This window comes from Macrobrachium rosenbergii, chromosome 54 (assembly GCF_040412425.1).
Source record: "Macrobrachium rosenbergii isolate ZJJX-2024 chromosome 54, ASM4041242v1, whole genome shotgun sequence".
Lineage (NCBI taxonomy): Eukaryota > Metazoa > Arthropoda > Malacostraca > Decapoda > Palaemonidae > Macrobrachium > Macrobrachium rosenbergii.
The window spans coordinates 38,491,910-38,509,037 of NC_089794.1; the positions used below are offsets into that span (position 1 = coordinate 38,491,910).

The 17,128-nt window shown below is 38.2% G+C and overlaps 1 protein-coding gene across 6 annotated transcripts in view; it reads right to left on the reverse strand.

The window, feature by feature from the left end:
- The window catches only part of LOC136834990 (NFX1-type zinc finger-containing protein 1-like), a 73,305-nt gene that overhangs the window by 31,706 nt on the left and 24,471 nt on the right, over positions 1–17,128 (reverse strand). For all 6 annotated transcript variants that reach the window (XM_067097978.1, XM_067097979.1, XM_067097980.1 and 3 more), the window contains exons 7-9: positions 13,058–13,204; positions 5,937–7,019; positions 4,845–5,034 (exon numbers count right to left, since the gene is read on the reverse strand). In XM_067097978.1, coding sequence (XP_066954079.1) covers positions 4,845–5,034; positions 5,937–7,019; positions 13,058–13,204 — 1,420 coding nt within the window. The remainder of the gene's footprint in view (positions 1–4,844; positions 5,035–5,936; positions 7,020–13,057; positions 13,205–17,128) is intronic.

Sequence of the window (17,128 nt, forward strand, 5' to 3'; positions counted from 1 at the left end):
AACAGTGAGCCAGTGCAACTCAACCAATCCAGAGGTTATCCTGTTCCCAGGTGACACATGTCTTACTAATCTTGGCACTCTTATTTAATTTTTCAGCTTCCTATGTTAGATCCTCGGTAGAATACAAGAGCTGCAGTAGTACACTTCTGAGTACTACTGCAATAATTTTTTTTTTTTTTTTTTTTTTTTTATAGAACACTCAACAGGATATTTATCAACAAAAGCAACATTTCTAAGATGATGGCCAGAAACCCTTGTACACAGGTACTTTATTAGCAATCAGAACTAGATTACTACTTATATTTAACCAAATATTACCCATGTTTCTCAAGGTATTTTCCTTAAACATAAATTCAGTTTCATTTTCATTAAATTTTAATGCTTAAAGTTCATCAATTCTTACCAATGGTAAGAACACAATTTAGAATGGCATGTCTCTTCAACATCGTTTACAGAGAAACAGAATTTAGGGTAGAATACACTTAGTACACCCATCTTTATGGTGTTTTGTATAAGGAATAGGAGTTTCTAATCTGGACACAGGTATCTGTCACACAGGTAGTCTTTTAAATAATCAAAGGATTCTTCAATGATTCTAGTGGAGTGTATATTATTTAGAAATTCATACACTGCCATCAAAGTAGCGCAGAGAACCATATTTGCCCTTGTTCATCGTTTCCAACAGATCATAAAACACAGAACATACTAAAGTGTGTATCTGTAGAATATAACTGTCTACAAGCTAACTTACTGTCCTGCAAACCATTTAAACATTCCAGATGACTAGTTAGTTGCTCATGAATAACTTATTCCTACACACTGGACATTTCAATGTTCACTATTATATCAATAAGGCATTAAAAATTTTTCACTTCAACAAAGCCAGACAAATATTGAACGGACATTTTAATGTTCACTATTATATCAATAAGGCATTAAAAATTTTTCACTTCAACAAAGCCAGACAAATATTGAATTATGTATAGTATACTAAACAGACACGAGTTCATCAAGATGACATTTACATCTGGGGTATTAATTGGAACTGCACTCACTATGAACATGCTTTCCCAGACTGAGTACCCCGTCTTACAATGATCTCTTTTTTTTCTTTACTCCTATGAATTGCATGGCATTCCTCTAGTAAACATTACAAATTACGCATAACGAACTATATTACCCACTACTCAGCCTATCTCTAATATGCAAACTCAGTTATGCAAGAAATTGAAAGGGGTCAGTGTTTGTGTATTCTGAGTTTGGTGAGGAATTACTGTAGTTTGTTTCTTGTGATTCAGTGTGGTCTTTCAAATAAACGGTATACAGTAATGCTATACCAGTTTTTGGTAGTAGTTTTTTTTTTTATCTAATTGAAAAAATATTACATACTAAAGAAGTTCCCTTAACAGTACAGGCAGTCCCCAGTTTACAACGGGTCTGGCTTACGACGTTCCGAGGTTACGACGCTTTTCAAATATATTCATCAGAAATGATTTCCCGGTTTACGACGCATGTTCCAGGGTTACGACAGAAGAAATATGGCTCCAAAACGACAGGATAATCAAAATTTGAAGGTTTTATTGATGAAAAACTCAATAAAAATGCAGTTTACATCGTTTTCAATTCACCAAAAGCATTAAAAGTAAGGTTTTCTTAGGATTTTTCACGATTTTCGACGATTTTTCGGCTTACGACGATTTTCGGTTTACGACGCGGCGTAAAAACGGAACCCCCGTCGTAAACCGGGGACTGCCTGTATAAACACGTTTTTTTGATAGTGTAGCCAGTGTTCATCTTCAAAGGAGTTACACTTTTAAGGTTACCCCAGGGCCCCATAAGACAGAACAATTACAAAGTTTTCTCTACAGTTGGTCTCGGCCAGAACAGTGCTCGTTGGCACAGTGATAGAATATAATGGACTCGGGATAGGACAGGAGGGCTGTAACACCTACAGCGACTACCTCAGCTCTCTACGTCTCACTCACACAGATGTGACACCATATTTCCACCACCTTCATTACACTGGTCTGTCCAAGAGTTCATTAGTCCTCTGGTTGTGCTCCAGAAATTGTGTTACAACTATGCATTTCTCACTTTTGTGCTTTCCCTCATTAAGACCAATCAAGCTAAGTACCACTTAGTTTTAAGACCCAGTGAAAAGCTTCAGTTCCTTAAAATTTTAATGGGCAGGTTTATATTGGTTTAAAATTGGAGCCAGTAGGCCTCTTGCAAGGCCCGAAGTTAGTAGTAGATCACTAGGCTACTTGTAATTGCCGTCTTCAATATGTTTATTTTTTGTCTCATTTACAGCTAATAAATTACAACAAATGTTTAAATTACAACATGTGTTTTTGGTACTTTAGCTTTCAATAGCATTCATTACCAAAATGAGGACCACACAGTACTTGGGTACTGGAGAAGGCTGATTTTTCAAAAGCATGTTGGCTGGTGTTTATATGTTAAAAAAAGATTCTGATGCACTAGGAAGAATTTCTCCTGGAGAGATAAATACCTGGAGTCTTTATGCTGGCCAAGGGACACCTACTCTCAGTACAAGTGGAGATGAACTTTTGACAAGATAGTTGGGAAGGGTGGTATATAAGGGATTTCCCAGCCTTTGCCCTCATTGATGTTAGCTGTACATACACTAGCTGTGTCTTCCTTTATCATGAGAACCACGCTCTTTCAGGAAGAACTCCCTCCAAGTTAAGAAGGCTGGCACTGATAGCAGTGGCATTAATATCTGTGTGACAACTCAGACTGACAACAATGAGAGTTTGGTGCACAAGAAGGGGGGGGCAAGCAGTAGTTTAGGCCGTTTAGCTTAAACCTTGGTCATGATGTCTTGTCCCTAGGCTACTAGTGCCTTAAATTTAGCAATGGATGAGATTAGATCTTAATTCTTCCTAAATGAAAGAGAAAAGATTGGAGGAAACCCCAAAAGAAGACAATATATCAACCCATGAATGACACAACTAAGTTGAATATGTGTTTTAGGTTTTTAGTCACTAGGCACTGATTTACAAATAAAATTTTGTTGCAAACAAGAGCATGGAGAAAACCTTGAGATGTTATAGCCTTTTAAGAAAGGTGATATGAGACAACACACACACTAAGTGTAGTTCTTGCATGAAAGATTACCATAAGATTCGAGGGACTTATTAAAACTCTGACAATGTAGGCCACCTTATTTTACCCCATTTCACCCTGTGACAGCACCAATGAGGAAGTTATGTTATCTGAATGACCAAGATCAATTTCAGTGGCACCAATACAATGCCAACCAAAGTATTTTGCCAACTGGAGTGCACTTAGATGTATTTGCTATACGGACACAAAATGTGGTTGAAAATCATGCATTAGCCATTTCTAAGACTCGACTAAATGATGATGATGATGGTATTTATCATTATTAGTTTAATAAGACAACTGAGTCATATTTATAGACTTTTAAAAGGCCTGTCCAAAAGATTTGTTTTATAAGAAATAAGTTGGGGTGCCTGGTGGAAAGAGACTAAAGGAAACATATTATATGTTAAGTAAAAGGCAGAGAGATTGAAGTTGGGGCCAAAGCTATGCTACAGAAAATATTCTTTGGTGCCACATTAGCAGCATAGCTGTGAATGCCAAGTGGCTGAGGCATTTTTCCTAAATTCCAGATGATAAAAGCAAGGTGAAAGAAGATTACAAACTATCTTCTTTTCTAGCACAGACATTTATGTCAAAGTCTTGTTACTCATTAGGGTCAAACGAGCGACAACACATAATGACTTCAGTCAATTACAAAAAATTATGAATTACCAGATTCGTTTAGAGAATTCAAGACCCTTTCTCTACTTAAAGAATGCACTGCGTTGTGTTATAAAGATTTCCATAAAAGGACATAACATATTATATTATGTTTTACCCATAAATTATTACTTACTAGTTTTTATATGATGTTATTGACGCATTTGCCGGGTTTGGATTACAATAGGCACGGGTAAACCACGATACCACTAATATATATTCAATTTACTCAGTCATGGAATCCCACGCGTGATATGCATATCCCAAGCGAATGTCCCGATCAAGGCAAATCAAATATATGATACTTATCCAAACTTCGGCTGATTCATCCATCTACTTCATTAAACGCTGGGAAGGAACGACATGTTTAATCCAATCGAAGCGAAATTCTGTTCACTTAAATATTACTAAATCCTCCGGCTACCTAACCACACATTACAAAGTTGAGGAACGAACCGAGTGCGGTCCGCGTGTCCACCTCTCACTATGAAAATAATTCGTTCGCTCTCTCACCCATACCCACGACTTTGGCCTCGTCCATTCACGCTTATTACAACTAAATATAAATTAAACATTCATTTGTACACAAACCTGCACATCTCCACTTGACACCACACGATATAAAAGAACACTTTTCATATACAACATAAACAGATATTCAATAACAATTGATTTTCCATGTCATTATTGTAAGTAACGACACAAAGTGTGGCTAGAAGGGAACTAAACGGTAACAGGAGTGAGTGAAGAGCGGAAGAACAACATACCTGAAAACTACATCAGACAAATCTGTAGGACTGTGCTTCACACTAAAAGTGAGGTGAGACAAATGGGCTTATGGAATTTACAAGGTACCTTTCATCGTTGGGCCCGTAAGATTATAACCTTTGTCAATTCTTAATTGGTCATTCATCCATAGTTATAATAAGCTTTGGTAAAGCAATAATTACACTAGTCTTTGATAAAATCCTGGGTGTTATTTTTCTTGGCAATTTTATTAATCTTTTTACATCAGAAATCCACACAATCAGCAAGGATATATTTTTTTCTCTCACCTTTGTTAAGAAGATGGCATGGTAACTTTATGACATGACCTCTGGGACACTTGTAGTTTGACAGGACACGAGCCATGCACTGGGTACTGCATGGATCCTTGCAGCGTGCTTGGCATTTATGGCCACAAGGTAAATCCAGTGTGCATCTTCCACTGCAGTCTGACTTCTCTGCAGGTTTACCACACTCAACCTAAATGCACACAAAAAATTATATTAGCAAAATTCTGGCATGGATTGCTGGGGTAAGTTTGCTAACACATGATTAGTGCAAAAGGATAAATTTTCACTCACAATTCCTGTACTAATAGCAAAATGTCCCTCAAATGGTTTACCATGTGCTCCCAATATTGATCAAATGAATTTGATCCTCTTGCACTACATAGCCTACAATTACACAGTTATAATAAAGTGTGTTAAATTTAAAAAAAAAAAAAAAAAAATCTTGTATGAAACCCATCTTTTATTACACTGGTTCACTTGCAAATCCTACAATTACACAGTTATAATAAAGTGTGTTAAATTTAAAAAAAAAAAAAAAAAAATCTTGTATGAAACCCATCTTTCATTACACTGGTTCACTTGCAAATCCTATGCATGCCATTCCCAAATAACAATTATCAGAGGATTCTCTGCCATGCAGCTTGCAGCAGGGCAACTCAACCCTCCAGTTATATGATGATTAGAAACTTGCTTTCCATGAAGGCAAGGCATGGTTGCAAGAGACAGGGCGTGCTGGGAGACTTAATTAAAAATGTTGGGTTTGTAATACAAAAATATATTTTCAAAAATTACATTTCATTGTTCACCATCTTTAGAAAGGATATTTAAGATGCTAAAAAAAAAAAAAAACACTCAATAGCTAACTGGAAAGGTTAGATTGGCAATTCATAGGCTGGCTTGATAGCAAAAGAATAAAGTGCTCTGAAACAGAGAGTTAAAGATGTAAAGCTCAAAACCCTGTGCGTGTTGTAAAATAAGAGGTCTGCATTTGCAAGTCATAAGGAATGCCACAAAATTTTCTACAGACCGGGGAAAGTTTCATTTGGTTTAAGAGTATTATAATCCCAGACTATGTTTTAATTACAGTCTCACCTGTACTATGTGCTGACATTCTGGAACAGGTTTTCCCACCCTGACTCGACAGTCACCGCATGGATCCTTACACAACTTTGGGCAATGATGTCCACATGGTAAGATTCGTTTACACTTCTTTTCACAAATTATTTCATCCACTTGTGTAGAACAATACACTTTATTTGTATGACCACAAGGAGCTTTTTTATTTGCAGGCAAATAACACAGACCACAGTCTTCAAAGCACAATCTTTTACATTTATGGTTATCAGAGCACCCATCTGGTGACCGTGGACATGGCTGATCACACATGTATCCCAAATGATCAGGATCATATAGAACATGGCAATTTCTTTTGCACATATGACCACATGGTAGGCGAATGTCACAAGGTACAGGGCACTTAAATTTACCAGGGTCAACGTGACAAGCCATAAATGCCTTATGTTGACAATCAGGGAGTACTTTTTCAACACGTGTTGGACACAGGTGCTTTTCATTGTAAGTACTGCATTGTACACCATGGGTATGTCCACATGAAAGGGTCTTAGGAATTTGGACAATACAAGGATTGCATTCTTCCCAGCATCTCTGTGGGCAAGGATGTTTTCTTTCACATGGCACTAGAGGACAAGGTAAGGGACATTTGACTTGTAAATGTTCAGAATCTAATATATGACAGGTCTTTGGACATTTGTGGCCACATTTTGGCAGCAGGCCAGAACAAGGTTTCGTACATCCTCCTTCAGGGTGGTTGAATAAAATCTCCTTGCCAGAGGATACCAGACTTACATCATCTGGATGATTTTCACATTTAATTGCAAGTGAACTGCCAATAGCCTCAGCAACCTCAAGATCTGATTGAATCTTTTTCCACAACGCACTGTTTTCTTGAAGTTGTTCCATGTTTCCAGTGATATAGAGTCCATGTTTAGCACGAGAAAGTGCCACACAGATACGGTTCTCAGTTCGCAAAAAGCCAACTTTACCTTCTTCATTACTTCGGACAAGAGAGAGCAAAATTATGTTGCTCTCTTCACCCTGAAAATTATCTACAACACTAATTCTCACTCCACTGCACTCCACATATTGTCGCTGCAACTGCAAACAGAAAAATAAATTGTTAGTACAAATCCACAATTTTGTTGCAATAGCAAACAGAAAAGTCAGTTGTTGGTAAAACATCACTTTTGTTGCAATAGCAAACAGAAAAGTCAGTTGTTAGTAAAACATCTTAAAATTTACATAGAATTAAAAAACCAATACTCCAGAACAATCATTTTTCAGACTACTGTACAGTATATGTGCTCACTTACAAAAAAAAAAAAAAGGGGCAGATTAAAAGTCAGTTGTTAGTAAAACATCTTAAAATTTACATAGAATTATAAAACCAATACTCCAGAACAATCATTTTTCAGACTACTGTACAGTATATGTGCTCACTTACAAAAAAAAAAAAAAAGGCAGATTAAAAGTTAAAACAGCAAAATTTTGTTTTATAAATTAAAACCACTTCCTTACTACTGCCAAATACTTTGGTTCTAAAGTGTTCAGTTATAAATTAGTACAAGATTTTATTCACTTAAGGAGCAAGACAACTTCCACAACCTGGGAAAATTTTCCAAATTCTCTGAAACCCCTAATTAGCATGAAGCTTTTATGCAAAACTGATGGGTGTATGGCCAACTGAAAGGAAGGGCAGGAGGGAGGGGGAACCTAAGTGTATGGGCAAGACATACTCGGTAAAAACACACACACACGTTTCTTCCTTGCAGAAATCATTGCTTTGTCTTGCAAACCAGAATTCGTTTTCACCACCTCTTCAGTCACGTCTATGCATACATCATGGTCCCAAGTATTCCTAGGGTTTAACAGTCTTTTATCTAACACACAAAAATAACAGAAGTCTCACAGCCCATGTGCCAACAGGGCCCTCTGGTGTCACTCAATTGCTTTCTTTACTTTTTGTGAACCTACAGCACTGGTAACAGCTTTGCTGCACAGATTCCCTGGTTGACTTCCTCCAAACACCATAATATGCCGTTAGAACTTTTATTTTTCCATTTTTCATAATCCAATCATCATTTATACCCTTTCTCAATGTAGTGCTCTACTTATGTAACAAAAAAGATGCTCCTGAAAGCTCCTACTGTTTAGTCACAATGTTGTCTTCATGCATTACCCTATTCATATCGTGCAACTAACCCCTACCCTATTCATATCGTGCAACTAACCCCAAGTAATTAGTAATTTAATTTTGCACTGTTTGCTTCATTCCACTCTATGTCAAAGTGTTTCTGTGCTCATCCCACATTTCATCATTCTGTAGATTTTGATTGAGATTTTATGCATCTAGTGTTTACCCTTAAATATCTATCACCATTCTGTAAATTTGGTAATGGTTCTATAGGTCGAGCGTTTACCTATTACTACCTCATGAGGTTCTCACTTTCATTGAGAACACCTTTTCTTTTTCTCTTTCCTGTTGAGATGATTAAGTTTACTGTTGTTTATTTTTTCTTTACTTATTTACTTTGTAATCTTTTTTATTATGCATCCAAGGCATTACCGATCTGCTTTGTTATCACTTGGCAGGCTGTTTTTTGTAATGTTTGCATTTAACATGCAAGTACTGTACAGGTATTCCCTTACGGGAGAGCTCATCTGCAAGTTCAATTGGTTGTATAAAAAAAAGTTAGCCATCATGTACAGCAGTTAACCTATGGTATATGGCAATGTGCAGTAATAAACCTTTCCTGTTAAGACAGTTTTGGCTTTTTACTGGTTATGGATGTACAGCACAGAGTGAAGAGATTATGAATGAAAATGTATGGGAAATGCTGGGCACATGATCTGATGATTACAGCAGGCACTGAAGAAGAATTGCAAAAAAGGTTACAGAGTGGCAGGAATCTCTTGAAGGGCAGGGAGGGGATAGGTTATTTGTGCAGGACAGAGAAGCCAACATTTGAAACAGGTAGAGAATTTCAAATAGAGATCTATTTTAAGCTACTAAGGTGGGTGTGAAGTTGTAGGTGAATGTAGGATACCAGCAGCTTAGAGGACATGGAGGGAGGTGGCATGGTAGTACTGTGCCATAATCATACCAGTGATCATAGGCGTACCGGCCAGGGGGGCAGGCGGGGCAATGCTGAAGTTCAGGCAAATCGGTCGAGATATTCGGGCATTCGGGGAAGGAATTTTTTACTTTATATAAAAAAAATAATAATGAATAAAAAAAATAAAATAACATGAGTAAAAGTAAAAATACAGGTAAACTTGTCGGGCAAATGGTTGAGATATTTGGGCTTTCGGGAAAGCTTTTTTTTTATTTTTTTAATAAGCATAAGAATAAAAATAAATATAAACCTGTACTAGTAACCAAATAATAAATAATCGCATGTGAATTACCATTACAATTGAGAGTATATAAGTAATATATATGGTACTTGGAGAATATGTTAGAAGCTAATACTATGAACAAATATGTCGTGCAAGAGAGAGAGAGAGAGAAAGAGAGCCGCTCCAGTCTCACCACCATCAGCAGGCTGAAATGCATCCATTGCTGATTTCATGGTTAGAGAACAGGGTCTTGAAAAGTCCCTTTAAATCATTGTGCCGATGATTTCATTATAGTTTTCTGTTATATATCAAATATCGTTCAATATGTATTTATCATTAATTATCAACCATCGGCTACAGCTAGTGTACAGGAATATACGATATTCTAGCCATTAATTCCATAGAATTATTGCCAGATAATTTAGTTAGGCAACACACTTTGTAATGAATATAAAGGTACAACGAAGTACATGATAAAGATTAATGTAATAAGGAATGGTAATCAGTAGGGAAACTGTAATATTAGAAACTGAATACATAATAACATTCTAATGATAAGTCAATGTTATGGTCAGCAAAGTTACCATATGACAATGCTCTTATGCATTCTGGCTATACTGCTAGCGAAACAGGAAGCACAGCAGGCAGACAGTCGACACTCCTGTGACTCCTCTCTCGGTATTCCTTGTTTAATTATTTTTATGTGAGTAATATATGCTGTAGGTAAGAAAAAGAAACGTGTTTCCGTCTGTTAACTTTTCATTAAACCTTTTATAGATATAAAAAATGACTCTTCCAACTGGTATTGCATGTACTTCACAAAATGGAGCTGAGAATTGAGGATGTAATTGGCCAGTGCTATGATGGGGCATCTAACATGAGTGGCAAAGAGAAAGGTGTGGCTACAAGAGTGCAAGAGGTTGCACCCAAGGCCATCTCTGTCCACTGTTATGGGCACTTAACCTTGCACTGCAGGAAAACACTGTCATCAGGAATGCTCTTGGAGTTGCCCAGTCCATCCACAACTTCTTTAATACTTATAGGCGAGAGAATGTTCTCCATTCTGTACACATGCCAGATATTGACCCAACACCATACAGTCCATACATCAAATTGAAATCTCTCGGTGAGAGACGCTGGTCCTGTAGATGGGAGGCTGTGAAAGCTGTAGAGCAACAACCTGAGAGAATTCTACTTGCTCTAATTGAGTTGTCTAAGGAAAAAGATGCCAAAACTTCTGTGGATGCAAGGGTCTTGTCAAAGCTATGCTTAAGTTCCAGGTCATCATTGGCTTGCACACTTTAAAAGAGATCTTTTCCAACACAAATGCCTTGATGTGACGACTGCAAAGATCACTTGTGATGCTACACTAGAAACCCTCAAAAACTGCAGGGAGGAAGATAGGTTTTCTCTTATTTGGGAAAAAGCCAGAAAAACTACAACAAACATGACTGAAATTGCACCAGACATTGAAGAGGTGGAAAGAGCCAAAAGAAACCATCCAAGAGGCTGCAAACACTCTCAGGAGAACTCCTGAAGAACCCATCTCCTTTACAGGCCATCAAAGAGCCAGGATTGCTTACTATGATACCTCAGACAGAGTTCTCACCGAAATGAGAGAGAGATTTGCAAACAGGGATACACATATCCTGACATGCCTGGCAAAAATGATATTAGGGAATGCAGTAGAGGATGATTTCAAGGCAGTGTCTGAATTCTAGAATGTAGATCAACATCCTAATGGCTGAAACTGCCATTTTTCACAATCTGGAAGGCGTGGATTTGAATACTGCAAATAAAGTGATAAGGTATCTTTACTCAAATTCTCTGCGTGAAACTCTGCCACACTTCAGTGAGATGACAAAAACCTGGCAACCTTACCCGCAACATCTTGTTCAGCAGAGAGGTCTTCTCGTGCTTGACAAGACTCAAGACTTACCTTAGATCTGCTATGGGTCAGGATAGGGTCTCAGCATTAGGACTTCTCTGCACTGAAAGAGGTTATGTCAGCAGGATGGACATGAACACCAAAATAGATCTATTTGGCAAACGAAAGGGAAGGGACAAAATATTCTTTTAACGAAATGGAAGGGACAAAATATTCTCTTAATTTATCTCTAAATATGTTATAAATTGTATTTGTACAGGCTTGGAGCCATGATAATTTAATAGAAAAGTAATTAGTTACACATTTATGGAATTATACTTATAATTCTTTATTTCTATCAAATGGTAATTTTAACTGCAACAGAATTTTTTCAAATATGAAGTAACCTTCGGATGAGAATTATTCAAGCTAACATTAATTTCTGCAGGTCTAAAATTTTAGAAATATGTTTCATTTGTTGTTGTACTAAAGCTTTTACAACTTATTAATTTTGTTGTGTGAGTTAATTTTAAAAGGAGACCAAATTTCCATATTTTTTTATCTGCATTTTATTTTCTATGGTTATGTATTTTTAACTGTAATTTTTAATGCTTGAAATTAATTTTCATTGTATTTGTGTTTGAGTGCTTGAAATTAATTTTTATTGTATTTGTGTTTGAGAAGTTCCCTCATTGTAATTGTAGTTGTAATTTGATAATAGCACAGTTAATTATAACTGTAATTGTTATAATTCATATAAAGCATATGTATTTGCTCCAAGCCTGATTTGTATATATTTTCACAGTTGGTGATCTTGCTAGTCATGCCTTTTTTCATGAAAGATAATGTAAAAATAAATATTGATAGTCTGTTCCTTTTGTAAGTTGTGTAATATCTTAAAAGTTGCCTCGGCGTTATATTATTTGAATGAATTTCAGTTTAAAAGCATACATAAGAGGGTGCATGTATATAATCTGAATAAAGAATAGAATAACAGCTAAGTAGTTTTGCTAAACTTTTTCAAATTTGTACCTGCTGTACATAATTTAACAGCTGCTGGTATTTGTTACACAAATATGGTGATTAAAAAAAAGAGAGAAAAATCTTGTGATGTTTAAAATTTGGGCAATTTTGGTGTTGCCCTCCCAAATGAGCTTCACCTCGTATGCCCATGCCAGTGATGATGGGTATTAAGAAGGAAGGAGCAAAGGAAGCTGGAGCCGACAGAAATGAGGATGCCAAGGTGGATTTTGAGAATCACGCTGCATGAAAGGCTGGACAATGACGAAATCAGAAGTGTCAGATCGGTAAAGATTACCAGTCTGACAGTAAAGACAAAGATGGTACGGGCATGTGGTAAGGATGAGCATGGGAGGAGTGGAGAGAATTTTGGGTGGAACCTCTAAAAGAGATAGAAGGTCAAGGGAGGGGCGAAGGATTACTGTAGAGGGAGGACTTGGAGGAAGATGCTTTTTACAGGAACTGCTGGAGTAAGCTCATCAATCAAATGACCCGCTTAGCACTGGGATAATAATGGGGATGAGGAAGGCAACGAGTATTTTGTTTATATTAAAAAAAAAACTAATATTTCCTTGATCAAGTCACAGTAAAATACATGAAACAAAGTTTATATACCACACATACTGTGCAGAACTGACATTTTGTGCAAAAGCCATGGTCAACCGAGTGAAACTGTTGTTAAATTTCAGTCAACCATTCTTTAAAACAACAAAGAAACAGTCTCCACTTAGTCAATGGCATCTTTAATATGTCACACACACTTTCCACATTTTTATTTTAAATCTTTGTAAAGGCTTTATTAATTTGCATGCACAGTTACAAAAAAATGTGCAAATTTCTATAGATATTTTTTCATAAAAATGAATAAAAGAGTTTTCCTATGCTTGATATACACAATAAATATAAATACCTTCTTCAGCAGGAAGAACTGTCCTGTGTAAGGGGTCAGTACAGTTACGTCCTCTTCTGAATAACCCTGCAGCATCAAGTGACGACAAAGTGCCATGATCAGCTTCGCCTCATGTGAATTTGCCTTGGTGTTGCTGTCATTGCCACTCTGTAAAATAATGCACAACTAATCATAAGATTGATTCTCATAAAATGATGGTAAATTTCAAAATACATTGGACTTTTATTATTTGTCAATAGTTTTTCAGTCAGTGATCAAACAAACTGCCTTAGACTCAATACTACTGAGGAGGGAGACACAAGATTAAGGCCCAAAAATATAGAGCCATTCTACAAACAAGGCTGGCCAAGTTTAAAAGCAACTTTAGTGACTGGGATTAAGAAAATAGAGCATCTAAATGTCAATTTAATTACATTTAACAATTTTAACTACTGTGACATCTCCATAAGCTGAAATACCTGAGAGCCCAAAAATATTAATTAAAAGTAGATGGCTCTTTGTGGCGGAATTCTAACCCACAAACAAAACAACACTCACCCTGATCTTTGGTTGCTGGAGATGGGTAAAGGTCCACGGTCGCCAATCACAGCACACAGAAACCACAAAAACAAAATTTCAAACCGACCCTCCACCAACAACGAACAAACAAAAAAAAAGAAGAGACACATGAACCATTAATGTTGGTACCAAAAAAAACAGACGAACTTCCCGTTCACTTTCAAGGTTGGACCTCAACTGCCCAAGACTTCCCCAAAACCGAAAAACTCCCGACAGACCGACAGACAGCGCCGTAAAACGAACTCCAACAACCGAACCACTCACAACGACAATTACACTCGCTCTCTCTCTCTCTCTCTCTCTCTCTCTCTCTCTCTCTCTCTCTCTCTCTCTCTCTCTCTCTCACAAAACGTTGGGAAATGCTAAATAAAAACAAATTTCTTCATCCCTCTATATTTCTCCCCCCTTTTTAGCATTTCCCAACCAACACCTTTCACACCTCTTTCAAATCGCCTTACGCAACACCCATGGATGCTCACTAGCAGGTACTCTAGATCGCGTTCGCGGGCATGCAATCATTCTCTCAGACTCGCTCTCTCTTCCAGCAACATTCAGATTTACATTTTCTCCTCCATTCTCTCTCAGATTCACGCTATCTTCTTCACTATTACCACTCTCAATTTCATCCACAATCTCATCTATACCCTCTAACTCGTTCCCAAATACCTCCCCAATTCTTCAACTAACCCATCCCATTCGCTCATTGACCTTTCCAATTCTTGCAATGATTCATTCATGCTTTCAATCACTCGTATATTACTGCTACGCTCTCTTACTCTTATACTTTATTTCGCCTCAACCGTTCACTAACCCTACACGTTCAGTCAACTCAGTTATATCAAACCCGCATATGCTATACGTTCTATCCATACCATCCCATTCATCCGTATTAAACGCTTTATCACTCATTTCCACTTTGGCACTCACACCCCTATCACACCTTACGACCATTCAGTTTACTTACGTTCTTCCCTTTCTTACGTTTTTACCATACTCTATCAAAACAAATTGCTGATCCTCATGCAACAACCCCTCACGTACATGCATCACACGCACCGCTTGCATCCTGGAGGATCCACCCATTTGAACCCCCTACACACTCAGTTTCCCGAATTCGCTGTCATAGTCACCCTCTTACGTCTACATACACTTGATACATGCCCTTCCATTCCACATTCGACACACTTCGCTCTCGGTTCTGAACACATTCTCGCATAATGCCCATTCTTACCACAGTTGCCACATATTACATTCACTCGAGTACCCCTACAACCATTAGCAATATGACCCACCTGTCCGCACCTGTAGCATTTAACCCCCATCTTTCAGTACACTCCTTACCAAATGTCCTGATTGCCCACACCCGAAACACGCTCCTAAAGCCCACCTACACTCATTCTTTGTATGTCCTTCCTTTCCACATCTAAAACACTTCGCTCGACTTCCACTCACCGACTTTCCTTTGTACACTACTATCCCTAACCCGTCCAACCCGTTGTTCCCTTTACAAACCCATCATTCATCCTCACTGGCACCTCCACATTACTTGCTCTTACACTCCTATCTATTACACTATCGGCCATTCTCATTGGGCCCCTCAACACTGCATCCCTAAAGCTTCCAAACTCTGGCACTCTCTCATCTACCCCAGCCCTTACACTTACACTTCTACTCTCTTTTATAACCCTGTCAAGCTCATAATCTTCTACAATTTCCAAAATTTCTCCCCAAGTCAACCTTTCATTCATCCCATCTTTTCTTCTCCTTCCGCTTCAAGTTCACAAATTCTCTAACTCCATCTGGCACTGTCCCTAACAACTTCCGTACTAACTCCTTACATTCATCTATCCCATCATCCCCAAACTTCTTCCTTGCCAACGTCTCAGCCTACAAGCATACAGTGACAAGGTTTCCCCAGCTTTCATTCTTGCCTCATCAAATTCATTCTTCCTCTTATACTTAACACTTCGCTTTCATACGCCTCGCTTGCTCAACTAGTCTAGCTTTCACCTTGTCATACTCAACATCTCCCACACTCATAATAACCCTATACATATCAAGCAAAAATCCAGTCAAATATTCTCCTAATTCTCGTGCCCACACTCTCTTACTCTACCCGTACTTATCCTGACAAAACCTTTCATACTCCCTAAAGAAATCATGCACATCCCTACTTCCATACTCATTATACCTTTCACCGGGTACCTCCCTCACATACATAGCCTTTCTCACTTCTTTCTCACTTTCACTCTCACTTTCGCTACTTTCACTCTGTCCTTTCATACCCTCTTCCAAATACAAAGAGTCCACTTCCGCACTTACATTCATCTTACTCATTACACTCTTCTTCCCCTCTTTTATCCACTTTTATCCACTCACCTCCATCCACCTCACTATCACTACTGCCTTCACCCCTCTCCCTTCTTTCCTGCCTTTCCCACTTCCTTGCCCTTCTTACCAATTTCCTTTCCCTTTCCCTTCTTCCCTTTTTCCTCCCCTGACTTATCCTTACTTTCCCTCCGTTCCTTCCCTTGCTTTTCATTCCCTTTTCCTTACCCCTGCCTTTCATTCTCTCGTTTCTTACTTCCTATTTCCACATCACTTTCATCACTCACGCTTCCATTCACTTCTTCCTCCTTTTCTTTCTCTCTTGCCCCTTCACACGTTCCAGAGGACCTGCCTCCAACAGCCCCTTCTCTAAAACCACCCTTGAACCTACCTTTCATCATTTCTTCCACACTTTTCATCATTCCCTCCAACTTTTTATCCATCCTCTCTTCCATTCTCTCTTCTGACTCTTTCATCTCCCCCTTTCATTTCTTCTTTTGCACTTCTTAGCATTCCCTCCACCTCCTCCAACTGACTCCTCAATCTCTCATTCTCACCCCTCAACCACGAATTCTCCTCTCTCAACCTTACCAGTTCCTCTTCCATCCTTCTCTTCAGTCACACTACCAGCCACCAATCTCACTTGCAGCTGCAATACCAGCTGCCCCACGTTGGGCGCCAAATATTATGTGGCGGAATTCTAACCCACAAACAAAACAACACTCACGCTGATCTTCGGTTGCTGGAGATGGGTAAAGGTCCACGGTCGCCAATCACAGCACACAGAAACCACAAAAACAAAATTTCAAACCGACCCTCCACCAACAACGAACAAACAAAAAAAAGAAGAGACACATGAACCATTAATGTTGGTACCAAAAAAAAAACAGACAAACTTCCCGTTCACTTTCAAGGTTGGACCTCAACTGCCCAAGACTTCCCCAAAACCGAAAAACTCCCGACAGACCGACAGACAGACAGACAGCACCGTAAAACGAACTCCAACAACCGAACCACTCACAACGACAATTACACTCGCTCTCTCTCTCTCTCTCTCTCACAAAACGTTGGGAAATGCTAAATAAAAACAAATTTCTTCATCCCTCTATATCTTCATTTTCATTAAACATACATTCTTGTGGGGAAAGATAGGAAAATAGGTACAAGCTGTTCCTTTAAGGACCT